The 13,567-nt window shown below is 45.4% G+C and overlaps 1 protein-coding gene across 2 annotated transcripts in view; it reads right to left on the reverse strand.

Moving 5' to 3' along the window:
• The window catches only part of TMEM241 (transmembrane protein 241), a 218,584-nt gene extending 214,881 nt beyond the window's left edge, over positions 1 to 3,703 (reverse strand). For both annotated transcript variants that reach the window (XM_073631474.1, XM_073631475.1), the window contains exon 1: positions 3,485 to 3,703. In XM_073631474.1, the coding sequence (XP_073487575.1) occupies positions 3,485 to 3,556 (72 nt within the window). In that variant the 5' untranslated portion in view covers positions 3,557 to 3,703. The remainder of the gene's footprint in view (positions 1 to 3,484) is intronic.
• Between the last annotated feature and the right edge of the window lie 9,864 nt (positions 3,704 to 13,567).

A 13,567-nucleotide genomic window follows, 5' to 3' on the forward strand; every position in this document is an offset into this window, starting at 1 on the left:
GGGACTGTGATAGTGCAGCGGAAATCTGGCACTAACTGATGCTGGGTGGGAACTGACTAAATGTATTTATTTATGAAGATGCACTGGAGCACTTTATGTGTGGACTGTTGGTACTTTATTTATAAGAAGGAAGGAAGGAAGATGATTCTACTTACATATTCAGAGGGTGCTCTGGTCCGGTCATGTGATCTGCTCCCAATGGCCAGCTTCAGGGGAGAGGGACAGCTGACAACAGAAACCCATAGTGAGCTTATGGGTGATGTCCTCACCCAGGCATTTCATCCATTGCCAGCACTTTCTCCCCTCCCCTGAAGCCAGCCGCTAGAATATGACGTTACTGAGCTTGTACCCTGAGAATATGTACTATAAGTATATGCATCTTCTTTTTACAGGGTAGTTAGTATAGCGGTTAGAAGGGGGGGGGGGGGGGGGCAGTTTGAAACTTAGGTACTAGCCTGGAATTCCAATTTAGGAACTCCTGACCCTTGTACATTGTGTGATACAAACACCTGACCCCTGCACTCTCTGCATTAAGCACTCAGGACCTCTGCGCATTATGCAATCCTGATCCCTACATCACATTGTTCATTTTAAACTAAAATTCTTCTTTGAGACCCACCAGCTCTGTGCTATGAGCGCATACAAACTGGCTGATTAGCTGCAGCCAGAACCCCCATCCCTAGATAAAAGCTGTGCACAGGGCCAGTCGGAGTACCTAATCCCATGTAACCACTTAGATGAGCGGATCATGTGAACAGTGGTGGTACCTATCATTGATTTGTTACATGCAAATGTATGTACCCAACCAGGATCGCTGATTTCCAATGGTAACTGCCCCAGCTCATCTATCTAATTGGTGCTCAATCTGTAGACCTCCAACTGTTGCAGACAAGGAAAAAAAAAAGGGAAGGAGTCTCATTGCTCTCTAGGTTCAGGCTCATCAAACCTTAAATCCAGGAATAAAGGGAGCTTTAACCCTTTCACCACCAGGTCCGTACATCATATGGACCCAACGGTGGTGGCCATCACACGCAATCCGGTGGCTGCAGCCACCTGGATTGTGTCTGAAACTGACAGGCAGACTCCTGCCTGTCAGGTGAAAGCATTCAGGCAGCTCTGCTGCTGCCCGATCGCTCGCACACACCCCCAGTACCGGCACTCCCCCGCTGCAGTGCCCTGCCCTGCTTACCAGGCTCCGCTTGCCCATCGGCGGGCCCGGGATGTCCATGGCGGGTGCCGGCAGGTAGAGGGGAAGGAGAAGAGCGGACACACATCCGCTCTTCTCCCCTTCTTCTTGTGACCCAGAAAGCAACGTTTTCTGACATCACTTCCGGGTCAAGCTCACGGTATCCCCAGCGACCCAATGTGATCTGCATTGCAAAACATTCAGTGGAGCACAGGAGAGACATGCAGGGCATTTTAGACCATGCATACCTCAATAAAGAGAACCTGTCCCCTAAAAATCATCACATAGGGGACTGTTTGTCCCCTATGTGAAGGAAAAAAAAGTAAAGTAAAAAAAAAAAAAAAAATAGAGTTACACCCAAACACATAAAATCCCCCCCCCCCCCCCCCAAAAAAAAGTTTTGAGGCCCCCCATATATACACAAGCACGAATGTAAACGCATGCGTCGGGGCGCCTACGTGTGAAAACGTTGATTGCGATACATGTGTTGCATATCACCACGTATGCTGGAGTGAGAGCAATAATTCTAACACAAGGCCTCCTCCATAACACTAAACTGATACCTATAGGGGACTTTTGAAGCGTCGCCTCTAGAAAATATAGGGTACTGAAGTTTGTCGCCATTTCACGGGCACACATAAATTTAAGGTTTGGCATGTTGGTTATCTATTTGGTGCAACCCCCGTCTTTTATATTTTATCAAAATTTTGGGTAATGTATTGCGGTTGTTTGCCCTAAAATTCACGTTAGTGTGTTTTTTACTGAAATTTTACATTTCCTAGACCTGTGCGGTAATATTGTGTGACATAAAAAAATTGCAACTACCACTATTTTATTCTCTAGGGTGTCTGCTTTCAGAAAAAATATAATACTTGTGGGTTTTGTGCAATCTTTAGGCCTAAAATTCATTTTTTAAACGTGTGCAAAAAAAAGCAAAACCGGCTCTGGCAGCGAAAGGGTTATGATGTAACAGAGAGGCTCCCGTACTCCAATGGAGTCTTGGTTCCAGTGGGATGGATCAGGGTGGAATACATCAATCATCAGCCTTAATGAAAGTCAATCTAGGATATATATCGCAGCAGAAGAGGTGAGTGGTAAAAAAAACGGATGGACGACGGCTCAGATTGTGGTGCAGCAGGGCTCATCCGGTCTGGGAATCCTCAATATAATGTAGAAAACAAACGTGGCCACAGCCCAAACAATACGAGTATAGATCATTTAATAAAAGCACACCAACGTATGGGTAAGCAAAGGGCTGCAAAACTGTGAAGAGCAGCACAGCTGGCCAGCACAAACAGCTGTCATGCACAGACTCCAGGACCGCCCAAAGGGGCAGGCAGTGTAACTGGATCAAATTAGCATCCACAGAGGGTGAAAAGGGGGCGTGTACAACACGTTTCATAGGACCTGCCTCCTTTTTCAAGTATCTCCAGCTGTTGAAGAACTACAATTCCCATGAGGCATTGCAAGGCTGACAGTTACAAGCATGACTCCCAAAGGCTGAGGCATCATAGGACTTGTAGTTCTGCAACAGCTGTAGGGCTACAGGTTGAGCACTTATAATATCTGTCCTATGATAGGAGTTCTTATAGCATGAAAACCACGCTCTGCCTCTACCTCCCAATTATGCTCCTGCATTGTCACCCTGCCTCATGGATCAGGATGAGCTCCAGCGTGTTCGCACAGCCCACGTGCCGAGCCCGCCAGGAGGTCAGCACAGTGCTGTGCTAATCACAGGCAGTGAGACATTTCCTGATCTCTGCAGCCGCACATCGGGAAAAGGTCTCACTGCTTGTGATTAGACGATCACACCTGGCTGTTCGAACAAAGTGTCTGCAAAGAGGATGCAAGGGATCAGCAGTACAGAGATGCAACAAACAGGTGAGAACAGGTATTTTGAATGATTGCTCTGGATCTGCTGTTTGTACATTGCTCGTCTACTATAACGATCAGACCCATCAGACTACTGTATTTACTAGGACAAAGTGTTGGGCACTTATGCTGGCAGCCAGACTAGTGGCAAGATGAAGGCACATACACCTTGTTATCTGTAGTGTGCACACAGGTGTACCACCCTGAGTGTATACAGAGCTATGACCTCCTGACAGCCCCCAATCTGTGACCTCCTTCCACCCTGTACTCCCACACTGAGCTGATCGGAAGATCTGATCACCTTTACTAATCACATGTATCCCAAATCTGTAAGTGAACTTCCCAACTCCTGCACACACAGTGCTCCCTCCACTCAGCAACCTCAGCCCTGCACAGATGTGTGCTCCTCCACCCCCCTCATCTCACCTTGTTTGTAAAGTAAGAGGCCAGATAGAAGAAGCAGAAGGTGAGACCCACCGCGGGTCCCCTAAAATACATCTGTCACCGCATTCCACCGCTCTGATCGCTCTTTATTCCTTCAATACAATCAGCACAGGAAAAGGATCAGCAGCAAGCTGCCATGACACTTCCACGTTGCTCTGCGCCTCCTCCAATCAGCGTATGCCATTTCCTTTGCCTGCACACGCTTCTGTGTATTGCAGGCGGGACCTAGGTGAAGATTTACATATCTCCGCCCACTATCTCATCCAGCGCTGTATCCAGGCTCTGGGAACCCTGGGGAGTGGGGAGGAGGCAGGTGATCGCTTTCTCGGATCATCCATAGCTCCCAAGTCCAACTGTCCCTGATTGGGAACAAATCCCTCTCAGGGGCGGATCCAGAGTCTAATCTCGGGAAGGGCACTGCCAGAAAATAATTTTTTTTTGTGGGCAATTTATCGGGGCAATGGCTGGTGTTGGCGCTTCAATAATCACGGCACCATGGTTGTTATGGTGTCAGGATGATTGAAGAGCATTATTTATATTATTACATTGTTATATAAAATGAAATGGTTCAACTCACCATAATGCAGAATCAGTGGGAGCCCTGAGTGTGTCACTTGCCTCGTCACCTGCCACACGTTGCGGATTGTCACTTGCCACGTCACCTGCCACATGTTGCGGATTGTCCACTTGCCACGTCACCTGCCACATGTTGCGGATTGTCCACTTGCCACACGTTGCAGATTGTCACTTGTCACGTCACCTGCCACACATTGCGGATTGTCAATTGCCACGTCACCTGCCACACGTTGCGGATTGTGCACTTGCCACGTCACCTGCCATACGTTGCGGATTGTTACTTGCCATGTCACCTGCCACACGTTGCGGATTGTCTACTTGCCACACGTTGCGGATTGTCTACTTGCCACACGTTGCGGATTGTCACTTGCCATGTCACCTGCCACACATTGCGGAATGTCACTTGCCATGTCACCTGCCACACATTGCGGATTGTCTACTTGCCACACGTTGCGGATTGTCACTTGCCACGTCACCTGCCACACGTTGCGGATTTTGCACTTGCCACATCACCTGCCACACATTGCGGATTGTCACTTGCCACGTCACCTGCCACACGTTGCAGATTGTCACTTGCCACGTCACCTGCCACATGTTGCGGATTGTCCACTTGCCACACGTTGCAGATTGTCACTTGCCACGTCACCTGCCACACGTTGCGGATTGTCACTTGCCACGTCACCTGCCACACGTTGCGGATTGTGCACTTGCCACATCACCTGCCATACGTTGTGAATTGTCACTTGCCATGTCACCTGCCACACGTTGCGGATTGTCTACTTGCCACACGTTGCGGATTGTGCACTGGTCACGTCACCTGCCACACATTGCGGATTGTCATTTGCCATGTCACCTGCCACACGTTGCGGATTGTCACTTGCCATGTCACCTGCCACACATTGCGGATTGTCACTTGCCATGTCACCTGCCACACGTTGCGGATTGTCTACTTGCCACACGTTGCGGATTGTGCACTTGTCACGTCACCTGCCACACGTTGCTGATTGTCACTTGCCATGTCACCTGCCACACGTTGCGGATTGTCACCTGCCATGTCACCTGCCACACGTTGCGGATTGTCACTTGCCATGTCACCTGCCACACATTGAGGATTGTCACTTGCCATGTCACTTGCCACACGTTGCGGATTGTCTACTTGCCACACGTTGCGGATTGTGCACTTGTCACGTCACCTGCCACACATTGCGGATTGTCACTTGCCATGTCACCTGCCACACATTGCGGATTGTCTACTTGCCACACGTTGCGGATTGTCTACTTGCCACGCGTTGCGGATTGTGCACTTGTCACGTCACCTGCCACACGTTGCGGATTGTCACTTGCCATTTCACCTGCCACACATTGTGGATTGTACACTTGCCATGTCACCTGCCACATGTTGCGGATTGTCCACTTGCCACACGTTGCGGATTGTGCACTTGTCACGTCACCTGCCACACGTTGCAGATTGTCACTTGCCACAAGTTGGGGCGGAGAAGGAATAATGCTGGCGCTCTGCCACTGACAGTGGACGCTGGACATTTTAACTAGTCTGTCTAAACTCTAAACTATATCTAACTCTATCTATCTGTCTAAACTCTAAACTGCAGCAACAACTTTTCCCCTATTTATGGCTCCAGCTCCTGTCACATCGGCTCCGGGACTCAAGTCCAACGTGACTCACTGACATCACTTGTCTGAGACTCGAGTCCGACGTGACTCTGACCTCACTCGTTGCTAGACGCCAGGCTAGACGGCAACACTAGACGAGTCTCTCTCTCGGCGCCGCTGATCGGCTGATGTGAGGGAGAGACTCAGGCAGAGGCATGTCAGTGTAGTATTTTCGGAGGGGGGGGCAATTGTCCTGTTGCCCCCCCCCCCGGATCTGCCCCTGGTCCCTCTATCCCTCTTTCCTCCTCATTTGTTCCTCATTTTGGTCTGATCTATATAGATGTATATAAAATGTCCTTTTTATCTTTCAAAAAGTGTATAGATCATTATATGACATACTACATACCTCCAACTGTCCCTGATTTCGAGGGACTGTCCCTGATTTGGAACAAAGTCCCCCTGTCCCTCTTTCCTCCTCATTTTGGTCTGGTCTATATAGATGTATATAAAATGCACTTTTTATCTATCAAAAAGTGTTTCCCAGTGCTAAACCTTTCATCTGATTTCTAAATTGCTGCATTTGTAAATTCTAAAAGCCAATATAAAGGAATAGTAGTGGTAAAAAAAAAACACTTGTGGGTTTAACCAATCTTGTTTTTTTGTACAATTCTCCTTTAAGGGGGCATGGCAAGGGGTGTGTCCTATGCCTGCATACTTTTGCTGATAGTTGTCCCTCATTCCCATCTCAAAAAGTTGGGAGGTGTGGATCATCTATGGTGGGGAGCAGTTAGATCACATCATGCTGTCAGCAGGGGTGACAGAGAAACAAGGTCATAACATTGAAACTCCACCAAAAGAAAAAATCAAAGGAATGGAGTTGCAGCACAGAAATACAAAAGTAGATTTGTAATGATTATTTGCAAAATGGATCAAAGTGGATCTCCAGCAAAAATTGTATTTTTTTTTTTGTTTATAGAAGAAGAAAGGGACATCATATAAGGAGGGATTTAACCACCCCTGGAAGATTTACCCCCCTTCATGACCAGGCCATTTTTTGCGATACGGCACTGCGTTACTTTAACAATTTTGACAATTGTGCGGTCGTGTGACACTGTAGCCAAATAAAATTGATGTCCTTTTTCTCCCACAAATAGAGCTTACTTTTGGTGGTATTTGATCACCTCTGCATTTTTTGCACTATAAACAAAAAAAGAAAAAAAGACAATTTTGAAAAAGAAAAAAAAAATGTTTTACTTTCTGCTATAAGGCTGGGTTCACACTATCTTCGCATGCGGCTCACAGCAGGGGTTCGGTGGATCCCCGTTCACCGTTTCAGGTCTGATTTCAGCCTAAATTTTTGGCTGAATTCTGACCTGAAACAAACCAAAAGACGCACAGGGCTTCTGTGCAAATTCGCACCGGAGCCCCAGCGGAGATATGCGAACCGGCTCCATAGAGAGCCAGTCAAAATTTCCTGCTATTGTCTGCATCCATTTCGCAATAGTGTGAACCCAGCCTTAAACATATCAAATCAAAAAAAATGTAAAAAAATCGAATTTCTTGATAAATTTAGGCCAATATGTATTCTGCTACATATTATTGATAAAAAAAATTCCAATGAGCGTATATCGATTGGTTTGCGCAAAAGGTATAGCGTTTACAAACTATGGGATATATACTGGAGTTTTTACTAGGTAACTGATCTGGCACAGCCAAGCTGCCTTGCCGCCGTATATCTAGAATACATTATCTCACAACAAAATATTTTATTATATCTTTTCATGTGACAACACTGAAGAAATGACACTTTGCTACAATGTAAAGTAGTGAGTGTACAGCTTGTATAACAGTGTACATTTGCTGTCCAATCAAAATAACTCAACACACAGCCATTAAAGTGGATGTAAACCCAATGTCATCCTTTCTAAACTACTGCCATAGAGGTTATCTATAAGGATATTAACCCTCTTGGGCATGTAGTTCACCAGAGCTTCACAGGTTGCCACTGGAGTCCTCTTCCACTCCTCCATGATGACATCACGGAGCTGGTGGATGTTAGAGACTTTGTCCTTCACCACTTTCCATTTGAGGATGCCCCACAGATGCTCAATAGGGTTTAGGTCTGCAGACATGCTTGGCCAGTCCATCAATTTTACCCTCAGCTCCTTTAGCAAGGCAGTGGTCGTCTTGGAGGTGTGTTTGGGGTCATTATCATGTTGGAATACTGTCCTGTGGCCCAGTCTCTGAAGGGAGGGGCTCATGCTCTGCTTCAGTATGTCACAGTACAAGTTGCCATTCATGGTTCCCTCAATGAACTGTAGCTCCCCAGTGCCGGCAGCACTCATGCAGCCCCAGACCATGACACTCCCACCAACATGCTTGACTGTAGGCAAGGCACACTTGTCTTTGTACTCCTCATCTGGTTGCCGCCACACACACTTGACACCATCTGAACCAAATAAGTTTATCTTGGTCTCATCAGACTTCAGGACATGGTTTCAGTAATCCATGTCCTTAGTCTGCTTGTCTTCAGCAAATTGTTGGGGGCTTTATTGTGCATCAAGAGGCTTCCTTCTGGAATGACAGCAATGCAGAACAATTTTATGCAGTGTGCGGCGTATAGTCTGAGCACTGACAGGCTGACCCCCCCACCCCTTCAACCTCTGCAGCAATGCTGGCAGCACTCATATGTTTGTTTCCCAAAGACAACCTCTGGATATGACACTGAGCACGTGCATTCAACTTCTTTGGTCAACTATGGTGAAGCCTGTTCTGAGTGGAACCTGTCCTGTTAAACCGCTGTATGGTCCTGGCCACCGTGCTGCAGCTCAGTTTCAGGGTCTTGGCAATTTTCTTATAGCCTAGGCCATCTTTATGTAGAGCAACAATTCTTTTTTTCAGATCCTCAGAGAGTTCTTTGCCATGACGTGCCATTTTGAACTTCCAGTGACCAGTATGAGAGAGTAAGAGCGATGACACCAAATTGAACACACCTGATCCCCATTCACACCTGAGACCTTGTAACACTAACGAGTCACATGACACCGGGGAGGGAAAATGGCAATCTTCTTATAGCCTAGGCCATCTTTATGTAGAGCAACAATTCTTTTTTTCAGATCCTCAGAGAGTTCTGAGTATTTACAAAAATGTGAGTGGTGTACTCACTTTTGTGTGATACTATATACAGTGGAACCTCGGTTTGCGATTAACGCCGTTAACGAGCGTTTCGCAAACCGAGCACTGTATTTCTAAAATTCCTAACTCGGTTTGCAAGTGTTGTCTCGCAAAATGAGCAGGATTCAGGCCAAAAGCGGTGTGCAGTACCGCTTTTGGCCTGAGGTGGGGGGTGTCGGAGCCGAGCAGAGCTGAAAGTCTCCGATCGGCCTGTAAGCAGCTGTGTGCAGGGCAGCCTAGCTGGCTGCAGGAGGTAGTGGGTTAACAAGTGTATATTCTCACTTCCAGCCTCTTTGATATGTTTATTATGTGTACATAGGTTCAGAGCTGTTTGGCCTCTATATTGTCTCCAGCATCATTTTGGAGAAGCCTGGTGTTCTGATAGGACAAGCAAATCTCGAGAGATTTGGTCGGCCATTTTTGGGTGGATATTTTATATAGGAAAGCTCAGCCATGTTTAGTTGAGTTCACGTGTGTATACAGACAGGGTGAGTGAACCTGCTTGTCAGGGAGAGTTAGGAGAAGTTAGGGTGAGTGTTCCGGCCTGTGAGGGATAGCTCAGGGTTCCTCTGGAGTCCTGTATCAACAATCCTGGTCGGATGAAAGACTCCCCAGAGTCTTTCATCCGACAAAGGGAACTCTTTAACTTTCTCTACAATCTCCTATTGTAGATCTTCACTCAACTGAGCTCCCAGTCTCTCTCACTAGACTTACTGATCCACTGCCACTGGATCCTCTGAGCTCTTCCAACCTTCTCAATCAGTATCTTCCTCAAGCTTCAGCCCCGCATCCCTGCTGGGTCCCTAGCTTGGCATCCAAGATACTTCTCAAGCGTCACCCCACTGGCCTGCTCGGTCCCTGGCTTGACACACAAGGCTGCTCTGCAAGCATCACCTCTGCTGGCTGGGTCCCTGGCTTGACACCTGCTGGAGTTTCCCAATTTGTCACCGTCCCCGGTTGGTGAGAATACTGCTCCTGTACACGCTTCAGCTACTCAGTGGTCCCCGGTAACAAGGAGGATGGACTCTTAGTGGCGACAGCTTCCCCTCTACCTCTGACAACGACAGGTTCTCCAGCCAGCAGAACCGTCACTTATGGATGGACTGCAAGCCACAGTCCCAACCCTACATTGCTCTCTTACTTCTGGGTAGGCCCTCAGACAGCCTAGCAGCCAGATGTCCCCGGGATAGGCCCCAGGCTCCGGCCTAGCAGCCCGGGACAGTACAACACAAGTCCACCCAGACAGCCGTCCAGTTGGCACAGAACCCCAATCACCTGACCTCACCCAAATAAATAGGCTCTTCCAGCAGGCTAAGGGACCCATGAAGATCCCTGCACATTGGCTGAGACACCCCATCTATTCCTAAACTGTCCCTGCAATGCCCTTCTCTTATCCAATGGCACCAGATACCCGGCCATCTAGTGACAGAAGAGAGAAGTGCAGCAATTCCAGAATTAGGGTGGAATCAATTGATCTCCTATCAATTGGCCAAGGCAACTATACCTGGCAGGTAAATTTACTAGCAATCCTGCCTAAACATCAGGGTGCTACACATACAAAACAGTATTAACAAAGTGTAACTATAAGTAATCAATACACATTTAAGATTGTACAATATATCACATTAATTTTATTGTTTAGTAAGAAAATATACACACACTTCCATTTAGTTAAAAAAAAAAAAAAAAAATCATATTAAAAGTGCACATTCACCGGTATCAGGTGGTATTTTTTTTCTATTCTGCTCTATTGTTTTTTATATTCTATTAGATTTCGATTTCATTCTATTTCTATACAACCATTTTCCGAAATTCGAATTTCGTATAGAATGAATTCGCATTCAAATTGAAAAGATTAGAATAATATAGAAAAGAATAGCATGGAAAAACAATAGACCAGCATAGAAAAAATATTATATATATATATATATATATATATATATATATATATATATATATATATATAAAACCATCTTCCGAAATTCGAATTTCATATAAAATGAATCCGAATTTGAATAGAAAAGATTAGAATAGAGTAGAAAAGAATAGACTAGAAAAACAATAGAACAGAATAGAATAAGATAAAATATATATATATTATATTTTATTCTGTTCTGTTCTATTGTTTTTCTAGTCTATTCTTTTCTATTATTTTCTATTCTAATCTTTTCTATTCAAATTCATTCTATACGAAATTCAAATTTCAGAAGCCAATTTTTCTATTTTTAATTTGAATTCTATTTTTAATTCGAATTTGAATATCTATACGATATTTGATTTTCGGAAGATGGCTTCTGAAATTCGAATTTCGTATAGAATGAATTTGAATTTGGATAGAAAAGATTAGAATAGAGTAGAAAAGAATAGACTAGAAAACCAATAGAACAGAATAGAATAAAATATAATATATATATTATATTTTATTCTATTCTGTTCTATTGTTTTTCTAGTCTATTCTTTTCTATTATTTTCTATTCTAATCTTTTCTATTCAAATTCATTCTATACGAAATTCAAATTTCAGAAGCCAATTTTTCTATTTTTAATTTGAATTCTATTTTTAATTTGAATTTGAATATCTATACGATATTTGATTTTCGGAAGATGGCTTCTGAAATTCGAATTTCGTATAGAATGAATTTGAATGTGGATAGAAAAGATTAGAATAGAGTAGAAAAGAATAGACTAGAAAACCAATAGAACAGAATAGAATAAAATATAATATATATATTATATTTTATTCTATTCTGTTCTATTGTTTTTCTAGTCTATTCTTTTCTATTATTTTCTATTCTAATCTTTTCTATTCAAATTCGAATTCATTCTATACGAAATTCGAATTTCAGAAGCCATCTTCCGAAATTCTAATTTTGTATAGAATGAATTCAAATTCGAATAGAAAAGTTTAGAATAGAAAAGAATAGCATAGAAAAACAAAGGAACAGATTAGAAAAAAATACAATATATCGGCGTATAACATGCGTTGGCGTATAATACGCACCCAAAGTTTAGGGGGGCATTTTCAGAAAAAAAACTTTTAGGAGGGAAGTTTAAGGAAAAAAACTTACATTTAAATGCCAATCAATGCAGTCTCATCAGTGTCCATTCTGCCGCTCGAAGTCCCGCCATCCCGCCTCCCTGCTGTCTCTGAGAGGATAAGGATCGAGTGCTGCCGAAAAAGACAGAGCCGAGTGCTCGGCTCCGCTCGCAGTCCTGCCCAGCTCCTATGATGAATATAACACTCCGTCCAATGGCGGGACTACGAGCGGAGCTGAGCCGGGGAGGGCTCCGCTGCCAGGGAAACCAGATGTAAGGAGGGCTCCGTTGCTGGGGGACACCAGATGTAAAGGAGAGCTCTGCTGATGGGAGAAAACAAATGTAAAGGAGGGCTCCGCTTCTGGGGGACACCAGATGTAAAGGAGGGCTCTGCTGCTGGGGGACACCAGATGTAAAGGAGGGCTCTGCTGCCAGGGACACAGATGTAAAGGAGGGCTCTGCTGCCGGGGACACCAGATGAAAATGAGGGCTCCTCTGCCGGGGACACCAGATGAAAATGAGGGCTCCTCTGCCGGGGACACCAGATGTAAATGAGGGCTCCTCTGCCGGGGACACCAGATGTAAATGAGGGCTCCTCTGCCGGGGACACCAGATGTAAATGAGGGCTCCTCTGCTGGGGACACCAGATGTAAAGGAGGACTCCGCTGCTGGGGACACCAGATGTAAGGAGGGGCTCCGCTGCCAGGGACACAGATCTGTAAGGAGGGCCTCTGCTTTTGGGGGCACCTGATGTAAGGACGGACTCTGTTGGGGGCACCTGATGTAAGGACGGACTCTGTTGGGGGCACCTGATGTAAGGACAGACTCTGCTGGGGGCATCTTATGTAAGGATGGACTCTGCTGGGGACACCTGATGCAAGGACAGACTCTACTGGGGGCACCTGATGGCATCTGGTGGCAGGCGACATGGCAGGTGACATGCTCAGGGGTCTCACTGATTCTGGATTATGGTGAGATGAATGATTTCATTCTATATTACAATGTAATAATAGTAATAATGCTCTTCAATCATCCTGACACCACAACAACCATGGTGCTGGTATGACTGAAGTGCTAACACCAGGTGTTTGGAGTATCTTTATCTGCTGATTTGTTAAACTCTGGAATATACATTTCTATTGTGGTGTAGGATCTGAGCCTGCTGTCCCTCCATCCCTCTTTCGTTCCTTCTTTCTCCTTCCCTCCTTCTTTCTCTCTCTCTCCCTCTTTTTCCCTTTCTTTCTCCATCTCTCATTCATCTCAGACTCTAACCACACCCCCGTTTGAACCACGCCCATATAAGCCACGTCCGCGATTTAACGTAAACCATGCCCATTTTTCGGCGCGCACCTCATTTTTCTTTTTTGCAATGTCACGCCTACAAACACATGCCCCACCCCCTAATTATAATAAGACTCCGCCTACAGCCAAAAAAAGTGTCCCTATAAATTTTTTTTACAATGTTGGCAACTATGTGAATGTCCCACAATGTGCAGGCTGCTGGATTCTGTGGAAATCTTCACTGCAGGGCTGCCCCGTGCTCTTCCTGCAGTTGAACTTTTGGAAGCTGAGGGGGTTAGCAGCCCTGTAGCTCTGGGCTCAGCTGTACTAAAGATGATCTGATGGGGACATGCCCCTTTCTTCCTTCTCTATTGGGACAGGTTCTGCT

The sequence above is a fragment of the Aquarana catesbeiana genome, linkage group LG05, assembly GCF_042186555.1.
Source record: "Aquarana catesbeiana isolate 2022-GZ linkage group LG05, ASM4218655v1, whole genome shotgun sequence".
Classification (NCBI taxonomy): Eukaryota; Metazoa; Chordata; class Amphibia; order Anura; family Ranidae; genus Aquarana; species Aquarana catesbeiana.